Raw genomic sequence first — 13,712 nt, 5'->3', positions numbered from 1 at the left:
GCTGAGGGAGGTTTCACAGGGCTCAGGGCCACATGTCTCTGGACTGACCAGTGTTTTGTTTTTTTTCAGCTTTACTTTTTAAAGCCAGGCTATTTTTATAACCCTGGGCTCCAGAATTAGTCCCCGTGTTCACTGGGTTTTTAGATTTCTTGAGTCAGGTACTCAATACACTAGGCGCACGTTGCACACAGCAGACAAGCAGAGACACAGATCGAGAGAGTGAGACACAGAGTGAGACACAGAGAGAGAGAGACAGGGAGAGGGACACAGAGAGGGAGAGACATGGAGAGAGAGCGATCTCTGTAAAGTATAGTAAAGTATAGTTTAGTTAAGTATAGTGCAGTATAGTACAGTACTGCAGTACAATGCACAGTATATTTGGCTTGAATGACTGGGCTATTTGAAAGGCAGCCAGAGGGACTCAGTGCATTCCTCTGGTGCATTGTATCCTACTGTCTGTGATCCAGCTCCTCCCAGAGGTGTTCTACGGGATACAGTGTCCAAATCCCATCTAACTCCATCTAAAAAAGCATGGAGGCTGTTGTGCTCCACAGCTCACCGACTCTGGCAAAGCAGACTGAACACAAACAGCAGCTGGTGGCTTTGAGGACAAGGCTCAGAGACTGGTATTTATATCACCTAATGCCTTTAGTTAAGAGAGAGAATATCCCCTTCGGTTTACAAAATCTCCTCTTTGAGTCAGGGTGTGTGAAGTCATTCTGGGACAGCCAGCTCACTTCGATGCGCACACTGATGTAGTTCAATGTAATCTGGTTTGGTGCAGTATGGTGTAGAGTAGTAGTGTAGTGTATTGTACACATTTATTTATTTATTTTGAATGCCCTAATCAGACATAACATCCTCACACTGAGATCAAAACTCTTCCACCCAGACTTGTCGTCCTCCCCTGTAGCTGGACTGGGTGAGGCCGGGCTTGGCTGGGCTGCGAGCGGGTGTCTGCACAATTATCGTTGTCAGTCACCAGTTATGGTGGTGTGTCACTACGCTGTGTCTGGGATTCCCCAGCAGGCCACAACTCAGGCTGCGGCGTGCACGGCGGCTTTTGGTTTTTCCGTTTCCTTTTTGTTTCTCATGTTAATTTGTTTTATTTTTTATTCTAGCAACATGCTTGTCAATAGGCTGTGCTGTTGGCAGAATTGCAGAAGTGAAAACAGAGGAAGGGGAACTCTGAGAGACAGAGAGAGAGAAAGAGAGAGAGAGAGAGAGAGAGAGAGAGAGAGGGAGAGGGAGAGGGAGAGGGAGAGAGAGAGGACAGTTACAGAAGCGCAAATGCGAGACTTGTGTGACGGACTCTGGCGGGGGTAGAGCTGGCCAGTCGCAGGGAGGTCTTAGGGGGAGAACGGGAGACTGGCGGGTGACAGTGGCAGTAGGAGTACTGGGTCTGTACTGGAAGATTGTTGCCATCACCAGTTCCACACGTGGTGCTAGTCACACACAGGAAGCACTGAGGGATTTCATAATCAAACCGTTAACCCCCAACTCGCTCACTGAACTCAGGTAATCACTGGTTATTCTCTTCTCTCTAAAGTTGTAGTGATGTTGTTATTATAATTGTTATTATGATTGTTGTTGTTATTATTATTATTGTTGTTGTTTTTTGTGGTTATGTCTAGTCTGTCGTAATGATGTGGTAATATAAACGTCAGCCAAATATCTTATTTTAGTGTTGGTAGGACCTGAGAGGAGTGTAGGAATGACACCAGGAGGTATTTTTATCACCGGAGGTGAGGGGAGCAGCGTGCAGTTCACCTTCTTGTGTTCTGCTGAAATTCTCTGTGTGATAAATCATTGGGCACACGTGGATTTAAACAAGTCCCACCCCTGAGCATTAGAAGCAGTAATGAAAAGCAGAAAACAAATATTCTCTGTTTGGTTATCATTGCCTAATTCATTTCTGCTTTTGCTCCCTGCATTCGGTACAAGTGCTCACTTCTGCTTGTCCTTCTTTAATTGGTTAAATGGATCAATTAATCAATTTACAGGTAAAGATTCTTGCTGCAGTCCAGTGGCTTTTCAGAATCTGGATTGGGTCAGTGTGCGGTGTAGTCAGGGCACTTCACATCTGGGGTTGATCAACACTGAAACTCCCCTCCCTCTCTCTCCCTCCCTCCATCTTTCTCTCCCTCCCTCTTCCTCTCTCTCTGTCTCTCTCTCCCTCAGAGTACAGAGATGATGAGGGCCAGCCAGGGGCTGTTTTCTGCCGTGTGATTCAGGGGCCGGGGGCTGCATGACGGATGAACGGGGGGCCGCAGACGACCCCGATCTGGACCCGGGGGGGGGCCTGGACGATGAGTCAGCCTCAGAGGTGTCTGCTGCCAGCAACGATGTCTCCGACGACTCAGACACGGTCAGCGTGCTCTCGGACGACTCGGTATACCCTGACTATGAGGCAGAGGGCAGACCGGAGGTGGAGGGGCCCGAATTCACGCTGTACCAAGCCTGTGCCAAGAATGACGCGGCAGCCCTGGGTCGTGTGCTGCAGAGAGGGGTTGAGCCCGAGGAGGTCATGGAGATCGACATCAATGGCAGGGTACGCCAGCCTCCAGTGCCATCCCACAGCCCCTCCAGCCTTCTAGACGTGTTTGGTTTCAGCTTTAGGCCTCAGTGGTGTGTCACCTGGCGTAGGAATTGGGCCTCAGATCCACCACATTCACAACTCCCTGTTCCTGTGGGGCATTATCCCAGTGAGCAGCAATATACAGTCAGTGTCACTTTAGGTATTGGTGGACTATGGACCATTTACAGACTCCAGGGAATACTGTCAAACCCTTGAAAAATGAGAACATTTTATATTTGAATTGGAAAATCTTTCAGTTTTGGCACTAACAGTTTTTGTTTTGCTGCCCCCTGTGGGCTACCCCTGGTGCTGCAGAGGATTGTGTATGAGCAGGTACACACCGCAACACTGTTCTTGCACTGAGACACCCAGGGACCCTTTTTTAGGAGGAAGATTTCTGTTCTTGTTCCCCTTTGTCTGTTTGTGTGTTTATTGTTTGTTGGCTTGTTTGCATCCTTCGGTGGTGCTCAGAACGGACTGATGCTGGCATGCTACAAGGGCTTTGTGGACATCGTGTCCATCCTGGACCAATGTCCACACCTGGACGTCAATCACAAGGACAATGATGGCAACACAGCCCTGATGATCGCCTCACAGGCAGGTGAGCACACAGGGGCTGTGGGCGGTGGGGGAGAGATGGTGGGGTGGGTGGCCGTGGTCACTGCGTGGTCCAATGCCGCTGTCAGTGTCCTGGCAGCCTGTGGGGTTAGATCTGCCCCTCACATGTGTTGTGCCCGTCTGTAGTTGGACATCTGCTGTACCTCTGTGTTACTTTATTTATGTATGTATGTACACTCACCTAAAGGATTATTAGGAACACCTGTTCAATTTCTCATTAATGCAATTATCTAACCAACCAATCACATGGCAGTTGCTTCAATGCATTTAGGGGTGTGGTCCTGGTCAAGACAATCTCATGAACTCCAAACTGAATGTCTGAATGGGAAAGAAAGGTGATTTAAGCAATTTTGAGCGTGGCATGGTTGTTGGTGCCAGACGGGCCGGTCTGAGTATTTCACAATCTGCTCAGTTACTGGGATTTTCACGCACAACCATTTCTAGGGTTTACAAAGAATGGTGTGAAAAGGGAAAAACATCCAGTATGCGGCAGTCCTGTGGGCAAAAATGCCTTGTTGATGCTAGAGGTCAGAGGAGAACGGGCCGACTGATTCAAGCTGATAGAAGAGCAACTTTGACTGAAATAACCACTCGTTACAACCAAGGTATGCAGCAAAGCATTTGTGAAGCCACAACATGTACAACCTTGAGGCGGATGGGCTACAACAGCAGAAGACCCCACCGGGTACCACTCATCTCCACTACAAATAGGAAAAAGAGGCTACAATTTGCACAAGCTCACCAAAATTGGACAGTTGAAGACTGGAAAAATGTTGCCTGGTCTGATGAGTCTCGATTTCTGCTGAGACATTCAGATGGTAGAGTCAGAATTTGACATAAACAGAATGAGAACATGGATCCATCATGCCTTGTTAGCACTGTGCAGGCTGGTGGTGGTGGTGTAATGGTGTGGGGGATGTTTTCTTGGCACACTTTAGGCCCTTTAGTGCCAATTGGGCATCGTTTAAATGCCACGGCCTACCTGAGCATTGTTTCTGACCATGTCCATCCCTTTATGACCACCATGTACCCATCCTCTGATGGCTACTTCCAGCAGGATAATGCACCATGTCACAAAGGTCGAATCATTTCAAATTGGTTTCTTGAACATGACAATGAGTTCACTGTACTAAACTGGCCGCCACAGTCACCAGATCTCAACCCAATAGAGCATCTTTGGGATGTGGTGGAACGGGAGCTTCGTGCCCTGGATGTGCATCCCACAAATCTCCATCAACTGCAAGATGCTATCCTATCAATATGGGCCAACATTTCTAAAGAATGCTTTCAGCACCTTGTTGAATCAATGCCACGTAGAATTAAGGCAGTTCTGAAGGCGAAAGGGGGTCAAACACAGTATTAGTATGGTGTTCCTAATAATCCTTTAGGTGAGTGTATGTATGTATGTATGTATGTATTTATTTATCCACTGCGTTGGGGTGGGTGGGATCATGGGTTGGGTCAGGAGCAGGATGGCTGAGGGTGGCAAAGACAGAAGGTTGAGAGTGATGGCCACCCTCGGTCACAGCAGCTCAGTGGACAGAGAGCGTACAAACTCTGAGTACCGTACTTAAGTCCTAACTTCCCTCTTCTCTGTAGGTCACATCACCATCGTCAACTACCTCCTCAACTACTTCCCTGGCGTGGAGATGGAGGCCAGGGACACACGGGGCTTCACAGCACTCATCAAGGCAGCCATGCAGGGGCGCAATGAATGTGTGGCTGCTCTTATGATGGCCGGTGGGTCTGGGGGGTTAATATGGAGGATTGGCAGTGGGGAATGGGGCAGATGACCATGGTTAGGTTTTGTGGAGGTTGGGGGTCGAGCAGTTGTTAGAGTGGGATAGGTTTTGTTGTTGGGGTGGGCTGGGGCAGTTGGGGAAATTGTTGGTCATTTTGGCACTCAGGTGCTCTGGACTAATGAAGCCCAAGCGATGGAGCAGGTAGCGATCTGGGACAGAAAAAAACAGAACCAGGGCTAGTTACTTAAATGACCTAATTCGTTTGCTGCCATCAGGGTTTAGGGCCCAGTAGAGTGGAGTGGAGCAGAAGGTGTCTGCTGTCATCTGACAAAACACTTCAATGGAAGACAGCAATTGGCTGTCATTAAGAGCAGGAAACACGTGGGTGGGGGGGGCTCAGATCCAGAAACACTGTTGGGTGTGATAATCCGCAACTGCAGGCTGCAGTGTCAGTGTTAGGGTGGAGGGTGGGAGATGGGGTGAGGGGGGGCAGTGACGTCAGTCCTGGGGGTTTTAAGGTGGGGGCAGTGAGGACAGGGCCTTCTCTGATCCCACCCTGTAATCCACCCCCCCCCCCATCTCTGTGGATTAGCCCTGTGGAATTACTGAACCCTTCTGGGTCTATTTGCAGTGACGGCATCAACTCACCATGGCGCTCTTCAGCCCAGCCATGCTGCCATGAGGTCAGGTATCCCTCCCCAGTCCAGTGCCACAGCCTCTATTTATATTGGTTATGTATGTGTCTCTGCCTTCCTCTGGGATATTTTGGTGTGTGTTTTGGATGCAGGTCCTCAGTGAGGTCACCTGAGGGCACTGTCCCCAGCCCAGCTTGTGTGAAGGTCCAACAAGACCCAGTCCATCAGTTCCCAAGACCACAAAGGCAGAAATTACTATCTCCCAAGCACTACAGTGAAGTCAGTGACTCTGCAGCAGGACAGTCCATTCCAGTCAGTGAATCTGCAGCAGGACAGTCCAGTCCAGTCCAGTCAGTGACTCTACAGCAGTCCTGTCGAGCTGCACAGTTGCATAACCCCTCCTGAGCAAGTCTGGGTGAAATCAGACAGTTTCCTCTGTAGTACAAGTGCTGGATTTCCTAGTGTTTGTACTTTTTTCACCACTAGCGGGGGCAAAAGTGTATCTAGAAAACAGAAAGCACTTTCAGAAGCTAGGGAACAAATTTGACTCTCTCTCTGTCCCTCCCTGTCACACTCCCTTCCCACTTCTCCTCTCTCTCTGTCCCTCACCCTACCCTCCCTTTCCACCTCTCCACATCCACGGCTCTTGCCACCTCTCCTCCTCTCCCACTCTCCTCATCACTTTCCATCCTATTCTCTCTCTCCCTCTCCCCAGGCGCGGAGGTGAATGCGGTGGACCTGACCCGGGGGAAGACGGCACGGGAGTGGGCTTTGCAGACGGGCCGTTCCGAGACACTGATCCAGATCCGCCGTCTCCTAGCCAAGCCACGGGCCGACCAGTTCTGCCAGGCCTATGTGCCTGAGTGGCCGGAGCTCAAGGACCTGGTGGCCAAGGCGATGGTCGCCAAGAGCCGCGGTGAGAAGTTGAGTCAGCGCCTGCGCAGCACCTTCACCTTCAACTTCCCCCGCGACCCGGAGGATGGCGGGGTGCTGGACCACATGGTGCGAATGACCACTGCCATCTCCGGCCCCTTCGTGGGCACCGCCTGCCGCCCCCTTTGTCCCACCAGCCCCCCGGAAGTGGGCAAGCGGCGGCTGGCAGTGCCCGACATCGTGAGCCAGTACCCGGGAAGGCAGGCGGAGGAGACATCGGTCAGACACAGCAACGGCTCCATCTCCTCCTCCTCTTCCTCGTCCTCCTCCTGCTCCACACCCTCCTCCTCCTCTGAGACACGCAGGGGCAGCATGCTCTCACTGGCGTCCTCAGGGGTGCGCAGCTTCCTGCCCAGCCGCATGAGCCACAGGAACAGCGTGTTCCCGGCTGGCTGCATCCCACAGATCAAGGTGACCAAGTCCGGCGAGCCGACGCCCAAGAAGGAGAAGAAGCACAAGTCCAAGGGTGGCCACTACCTGGAGCCACCCAAGTGGAAGTACAAGGAGCTGAAGGAGGAGAAGAAGAAGGCAGAGAAGGAGAAGGAGGAGAAGGAGAAAGAGGACAAGAAGTGCAAATCTAAGGACAAGGACAAGAAGAAGAAGAAGAAGAAGTGAGAAAGGGGTTGTCCTACTTCCTCCTGCACATCCCCCCACCCCACATACACACACACTCACTCAAACACACAATCATGGACACACAGACACAGACAGACCAACACACACTCTCACATACACACAAACTCACTCCCACACACTCTAACACACTCACTCATGCACTCACTCCCACTCATGCACACTCACTCACACTCACTAACACTCCATGGCCCGTTCACTGTGGAATTGAATTGTTTTCTGTGGGTTTGGTGTTTGTATTGGGATCGTTTCCTGCGCTGCTCGAGGTGGTGTGGGGTCATGTTGTTCTGTTATCAGAAGGATGCTCTCCGTTCGGACTGGGATCTGATTGCGTGTAGGGAGAAGGCTGGGGACGTGGAGCCAAACAAACCTGTCTGTGTGATGTATTTATTTGTTTTCTTTCTACATGGATGTTTTCCGTTCAGAAAAAAAAAAATGTTATTGTGTCAGCCATTTACGTATTTATTTGTTTATAAACTTGCACTTGATTCTTGCAGATGCAACCTTGAGGTCTTTTTCTGCAGATTTTTGTTTCCACTAATTGTTTGTTTTTAAACTACGCTTGTGGTTTTTTATTTTTTATTTTAAAGTACTTTACATTTCACATCCTATGATTTCTAGAGACACATGACTCAACGATCCTCATGATTTCTTCCGAGGACAAACGAGAGATTTTTGTTTAGCAATAAAAGTCAAGACCGGGACTAGGGAATTACATACACTCGCGGAAAGAGCATTGGGGGAGGAAGCTGCTCGGTGTGCGGGGGGGTGGAGTGAGATTAACGTTTTTGTCCGTCTTCTCGTTTGGAAGGTGGATCGCGTGCCCCCTGTGTTAAAGTCAGATCTTCAGCACGCTCCCTGCCGAGGGACCGGAGCCATTACCAACAGATGCCAAACTAGCAGGCAGCGCGTTTTCCTGCAGCTCCCTGCCAACCCGAGTCTCGCTCTGTTGTGCTTCAAGCACATTCACACAGCCTGGATCTTCCAGAAAACCTTGCAGATCACAACATCACAATAATATGAAAATATCAGGGTGTTGTGTGTTTTTTTTTTTTTATATGGACTTACTGGATAACAGAAATGAATAAATATAACCTGATATTCCATAAGGCTTGCACGAGTTGCGAGCTACGTCTATGCAATGGAAATGTATCAAATTCACAACCGGGGAAAAAACAGATTAAACAGTGATTGAGGTGTCTGTATGGGGGGGATTTTCCACTGCTGCTCGCACACCAGGGGGTCTGACTGATGGCTTGAGAGGAGGAGTCGTGTTTGTGGAGACAGACAGACAGACTTACAGACACTGGAAGTTCAGTGAGATACTGTGACAGACGGAGTGGACCCCTGGCCTGTGAGGAGAGCCCTGCATACTCTCAGCTACAAATCTGCATTCAGACCCCAGGCCTATGAAGCATGGATTCCAAAACATGAAGCAAGAACACAAAGCCCCTACTGACTGTAAATACTTCTGTGCACTTCTTCCTACTGTCAGGATAAAAGGATCAAAAAAGATATATACAGATAGATACACAACCACACACACACACACACACACACATATATATATATATATATATATATATATATATATACAATTATTTATATTTCCAATCATTCTTGGGTGACAGACACAATCTCCCATTGCAGGGCAATCTGTGGACACTTGGCTTGGCTGGTCCAATTCATCCCAAAGGTGTTCTATCCAAAGGAATAAGTTTTGGGACTTTGCAAATGATTTCCAATATCGATCTTCTCTAATACCTCTGTCTGTCCGTCTGTCTGATGCACCAGCTCAAATCCAGCCTCTGTCAACCACAGGGCCTTGTGATGCAATCCTGGAGCCCGTTGGCACCCCCTGTATGTACTGATGCTGTATTAGTAGACAAGAGCATATTATTACATGTTCTGTTGGATGAAGTGCAGCACTGTTCACATGCTATAGAATTTTTACAAATATATGCACATATATATATATATATATATATATATATATATATATATATATATACATACATATTGCTATTGCTATTGAAAGCTGTGTTATGAGCAATACTCACTGGGTGTGTGTTACACTGCTGTCTCTGAGATCCGGACAAGCGTCCACCAACCTGTACACCTGACTGTCTGACTGTTATTTTTCTAGACTGTCTTGAACAAAAACAACATATATAATAATAATAATTTTGAGGATGGTGATAATATTTATAACCTAGCAGAATTAAACATGATTTTACCCTGCACCTCCCATGGTCATGGCAGTTTTTGGCTGTGTGTGCGGTGCTGTTTGGCTGCTGGAAGACGATGCTCAGAGCTCCCATCTGTCCCCTGGGTCACAACATGTTCCACCTCTCCATCTCCCCATGTCTGCCAAGAGGGAGTGGGGAAACTGACTGAGCTACTTCCTGGCTGTGGGGTGAGGTCATCGAAACGTCATTTACCAGACAACAAAGACACTGTCTATTGTGTTTAATGGTCTGTTGTTCTTTCATATTATTATTATTATTATTATTTACTACTACTACTACTACTACTACTACTACTACTACTAATAATAATAATAATAATAATAATAATAATAATAATAATAATAATAATAATAATAATAACAACAACAACAACTTGAATTTAAAGTGTCTGAAGATACTCTGTCTGCATGGGACAGTACTTCCTATATGAAATATTATGGGATATGTGTTATTTTTACAGTAGTGTGCAGGTTAACCATCAGTGATGGTTGGTAATTGAAACAGTAGTAACATACACACATATTCCATAATATATCATAAAAAATGTACCATCACATGCAGACACAGCATCTTCAGATATTTTCAATTCTAGTTACTATTTTGATTATTACTTTAGGTTGTGTTTTGGGGGTGCATGGCTGTGCAGCAGCTGTGATATGTCCAGCAGTGGTTGAAGTGGACTCAGAGACGTGAGCTGAAGGAATGTGGGACCAAGCAGACGTGCCACTGGGAGATAAATATGGAAAGAACTGAAGCCAATAAAATATGAATCCAGTATTAATGTCTGTCTGTGAGGACCTCCAGCTGTGCGTGGGGCTGCCAGCCAGGAGATAAGCCCTGAGCAGACACTGAGACACTGAGACCCTGAGAGACACTGAGACACTGAGAGACACTGAGACATTGCAACACTGAGAGACACTGAGAGACTGAGAGAAACTGAGACATAGAGACACTGAGACATAGAGGCACTGAAACACAGAGATACACTGAGAGAATGAGAGACACTGAAAGACACTGAGAGACTGAGAAACTGAGACATAGAGACACTGAGACATAGAGACACTGAAACACAGAGATACACTGAGAGAATGAGAGACACTGAGGGACATTGAGACACTGAGAGACACTGAAAGACACTGAGAGTGCGAATTATACATTGACAAACAAGGCGTGACGGTCTTGGGTGGGTCAAAAACTGTGAGAGCGGGGGGGGGGGGGGGTATCCAATTCTTAATTATGGGAGGTTCAAGACCCCCAATCCTGCTCCTCAATTCGAACCCTGTCTGACACTGTGAATGAATGAAACATTGGGACAAAGGGCTGCAAGCGGTGAGTGGGTTGAGAAGACAGGCATGGTCCCTCTTGCTCTGAAGCCGGTATTAAAATCTGTCTATGAGAACCTCCAGCTGTGTGTGGGGCTGCCTGACAGGAAATAAGCCCTGAGCAGACAATGAGACACTGAGAGACACTGAGACTCTGCAACACGGAGACACTGCAACACTGAGAGACACTGTGACACAGAGAAACTTTGAGACACTGACAGACAATGAGAATGAGAGACACTGAGAGACTGAAACACTGCAACACAGAGAGATACTTAGACACTGAGAAACACTGAGACACAGAGTGACACTGAGAGACACTGAGACACCGACCGACAGTGAGACATCAAGAGACGCTGAGACACTGCAACACTGAGAGACACTGAGACACAGTAAGACACTGAGAGACACTGAGTGACTGAGAGACACTGAGACACAGTGAGACACTGAGACTGATAATGAGACACACTGAGAGACAGAAACACTCCAACACTGAGACACTCTGAGACACTGAGTCACTGAGAGACACTAAGACTGAAAATGAGAGACACTGAGAGACACTGAGACACTGAGAGACACTGCAACACTGAGACACTGAGAGACACTAAGACTGAAAATGAGAGACACTGAGAGACACTGAGACACTGAGAGACACTGCAACACTGAGACACTGAGAGACACTGAGACACTGAGAGACACTGCAACACTGAGACACTGAGAGACACTAAGACTGAAAATGAGAGACACTGAGACACTGAGACACTGAGTAATTGAGAGTCACTGACTGAGAATGAGACACACTGAGACCCCGTTCACACTTGAGTTAACTCATATGTGAACGGGGTCATAGATTTAGGCCCACTTTTTGACCCGGCCTAAATCTTTCGACCCGGCCTAATGCGGCCTAAATGTAACTGTGAAACTGTGTAACTGTGGAAAGCGTCAGCGTGTGACGCAACTCAAGCCCCGCCCCAGAGACGCGTGTCTGAGAGACACGGAGTAAACACAGAGTAAACACAGAGTAAACACAATAAACACAGAGTAAACACAGAGTAAACACAATAAACACACAGTAAACACAGAGTAAACACAGAGTAAACACAATAAACACAGAGTAAACACAGAGTAAACACAATAAACACACAGTAAACACAGAGTAAACACAATAAATACAGGGTAAACACAGAGTAAACACAATAAACACACAATAAACACAGAGTAAACACAGAGTAAACACAATAAACACAGAGTAAACACAATAAACACAGAGTAAACACAGAGTAAACACAATAAACACAGAGTAAACGCGGGCACCGAAACAGCTCACACACTGCAGGACACAGTATTGTCTCTATATTGTTTCAGTGTCATATCGATCCTTAAATGTACTGTTACATTTCACTAGCTCACATCTTTATATATATTATAAAAGTCTAGGCTAAGTAATGAGTTATAATGTAAACAGTTCAAACTACTTGGTCGATTGAAATAAAAGTGTGTAGCTGGTAAACTTGCTATTGTTTGTTCTTGTACTAAGTATGATTGAAGTCTGAAATTTAACAGCATACATTTTACACGTGGAAATTGCATTGTGAAATTGTGAACGGGACCAGGTAACTTTATTAATTATTCAAATTGTGCATTAAAACGATATAAATTTAACCAATGCAGGATTCCATTCAAATCAGTGTATTTTAATACGAGACCAGCTGTTTACTATGCAATAGTAAATGCGATTATATTGAGCTGAGCAGTACGATCACAAATGCCGGCGTTAGAGGTAAAAACTGGGCCGATGCAGAAATGAAAGCGCTGTTTACAATGTGAATGAAGATGAAGTTAAAACAGAAACCGCAGAAGTGCGCAGCGCTGCTGTCTGAGGATATACAACTACAAACGCATCACAGGCTGCTTTCAATGCACACGACTTCTTGTGATTTAATGCAGATGTCCTAATAAAGGTGCTTCGCTTTCGGGTGTATAACAGCACTTTTAGACTTGCAGAACCGAAGATAGACATTTGAAAAGGGAAATATATTAATTCGATTACCATTGAACCAGCACATGTTTTAATTATATTAGAAAGCTTCGGCTGCAAAGGGTTAAGATTACTTTCAAATAAAATATAGAACCGAACAATAGCCAATCGATATTAATAAGGTGTGATTATAAACACATCGCATACACCTGTAATCAGACCTAATGTCATACGTCACTGGTTTGTTTGAGCAGATTTGTTTATTCCCGGCATGCATTTCGTTAGGCCTCCTAAAACCGCAAGTGTAAACGGGGTGTCTGAAAAAAGCCGGCCTAGATTAGAAGCGGCCGAGGGCCAGCCTAGTAAGTGTGAACGGGGTCTGGGAGACTGAAACACTCCAACACAGACAGACACCAAGACACTGAGGCTGACAGACACCACAGACTACAAGAGACTGGAACATTGGGACAAAGCTCTTGGAGCAGTGAGTGGGTTCAGAAGACACTCTATCTCTTTTTCTCTCTCTCTCTCCCCAGTGTATGCTCTGCTCTGGATCAGAAATCCGATTGGATTTTAAAACACCAACCACCACCACACACACACACACACACACACACACACACTTTGTTATGTCTGAGAAGTCTTTACCCCAGTCCGCCAATCTTGATAAACTTGGGAATTAAAATTTGTTTTTCATCGGGGGAAAAAACTTCTTGGTTCTTGAAAGGTTCTTGGACGACTGTAATGAAAACAGCCGTAATCTTATCAAGGGCCCCGCTATCATTATTGAGCTTGGTAATTAGAGAGAGAAAAAGGAAGAGGGACAGAGTTCTTAACATCGCGGAATAGTTGGACTATTATTATTATTATTATTATTATTATTATTATTATTATTGTCTGAAGTCTGTATCCAAATGGTACTTACCATCAATATTACAATTGTGTTACATAAACCAAAAAGCCATCAAGTAGTTTGTAAGTTACGTTTTGTTGGGAGGTCCGAGTTTTGATTTGGTCTAGTCCA

At 46.5% G+C, this 13,712-nt stretch overlaps 1 protein-coding gene across 1 annotated transcript; it reads left to right on the top strand.

The window, feature by feature from the left end:
* The first annotated feature begins 1,311 nt into the window (after window positions 1-1,311).
* Window positions 1,312-9,391, top strand: ankrd33aa (ankyrin repeat domain 33Aa). Its single transcript, XM_066708562.1, has 5 exons — window positions 1,312-1,518; window positions 2,182-2,551; window positions 3,050-3,179; window positions 4,796-4,936; window positions 6,289-9,391. Exons 2-5 carry the CDS (start codon window positions 2,249-2,251, stop codon window positions 7,119-7,121), a joined length of 1,407 nt encoding a protein of 468 aa, XP_066564659.1. The 5' UTR covers window positions 1,312-1,518; window positions 2,182-2,248; the 3' UTR covers window positions 7,122-9,391.
* The last annotated feature ends 4,321 nt before the right edge of the window (window positions 9,392-13,712 follow it).

The sequence above is a fragment of the Amia ocellicauda genome, chromosome 7, assembly GCF_036373705.1.
Source record: "Amia ocellicauda isolate fAmiCal2 chromosome 7, fAmiCal2.hap1, whole genome shotgun sequence".
NCBI lineage: Eukaryota > Metazoa > Chordata > Actinopteri > Amiiformes > Amiidae > Amia > Amia ocellicauda.
This window is presented reverse-complemented; position numbering and strand designations above follow the sequence as displayed.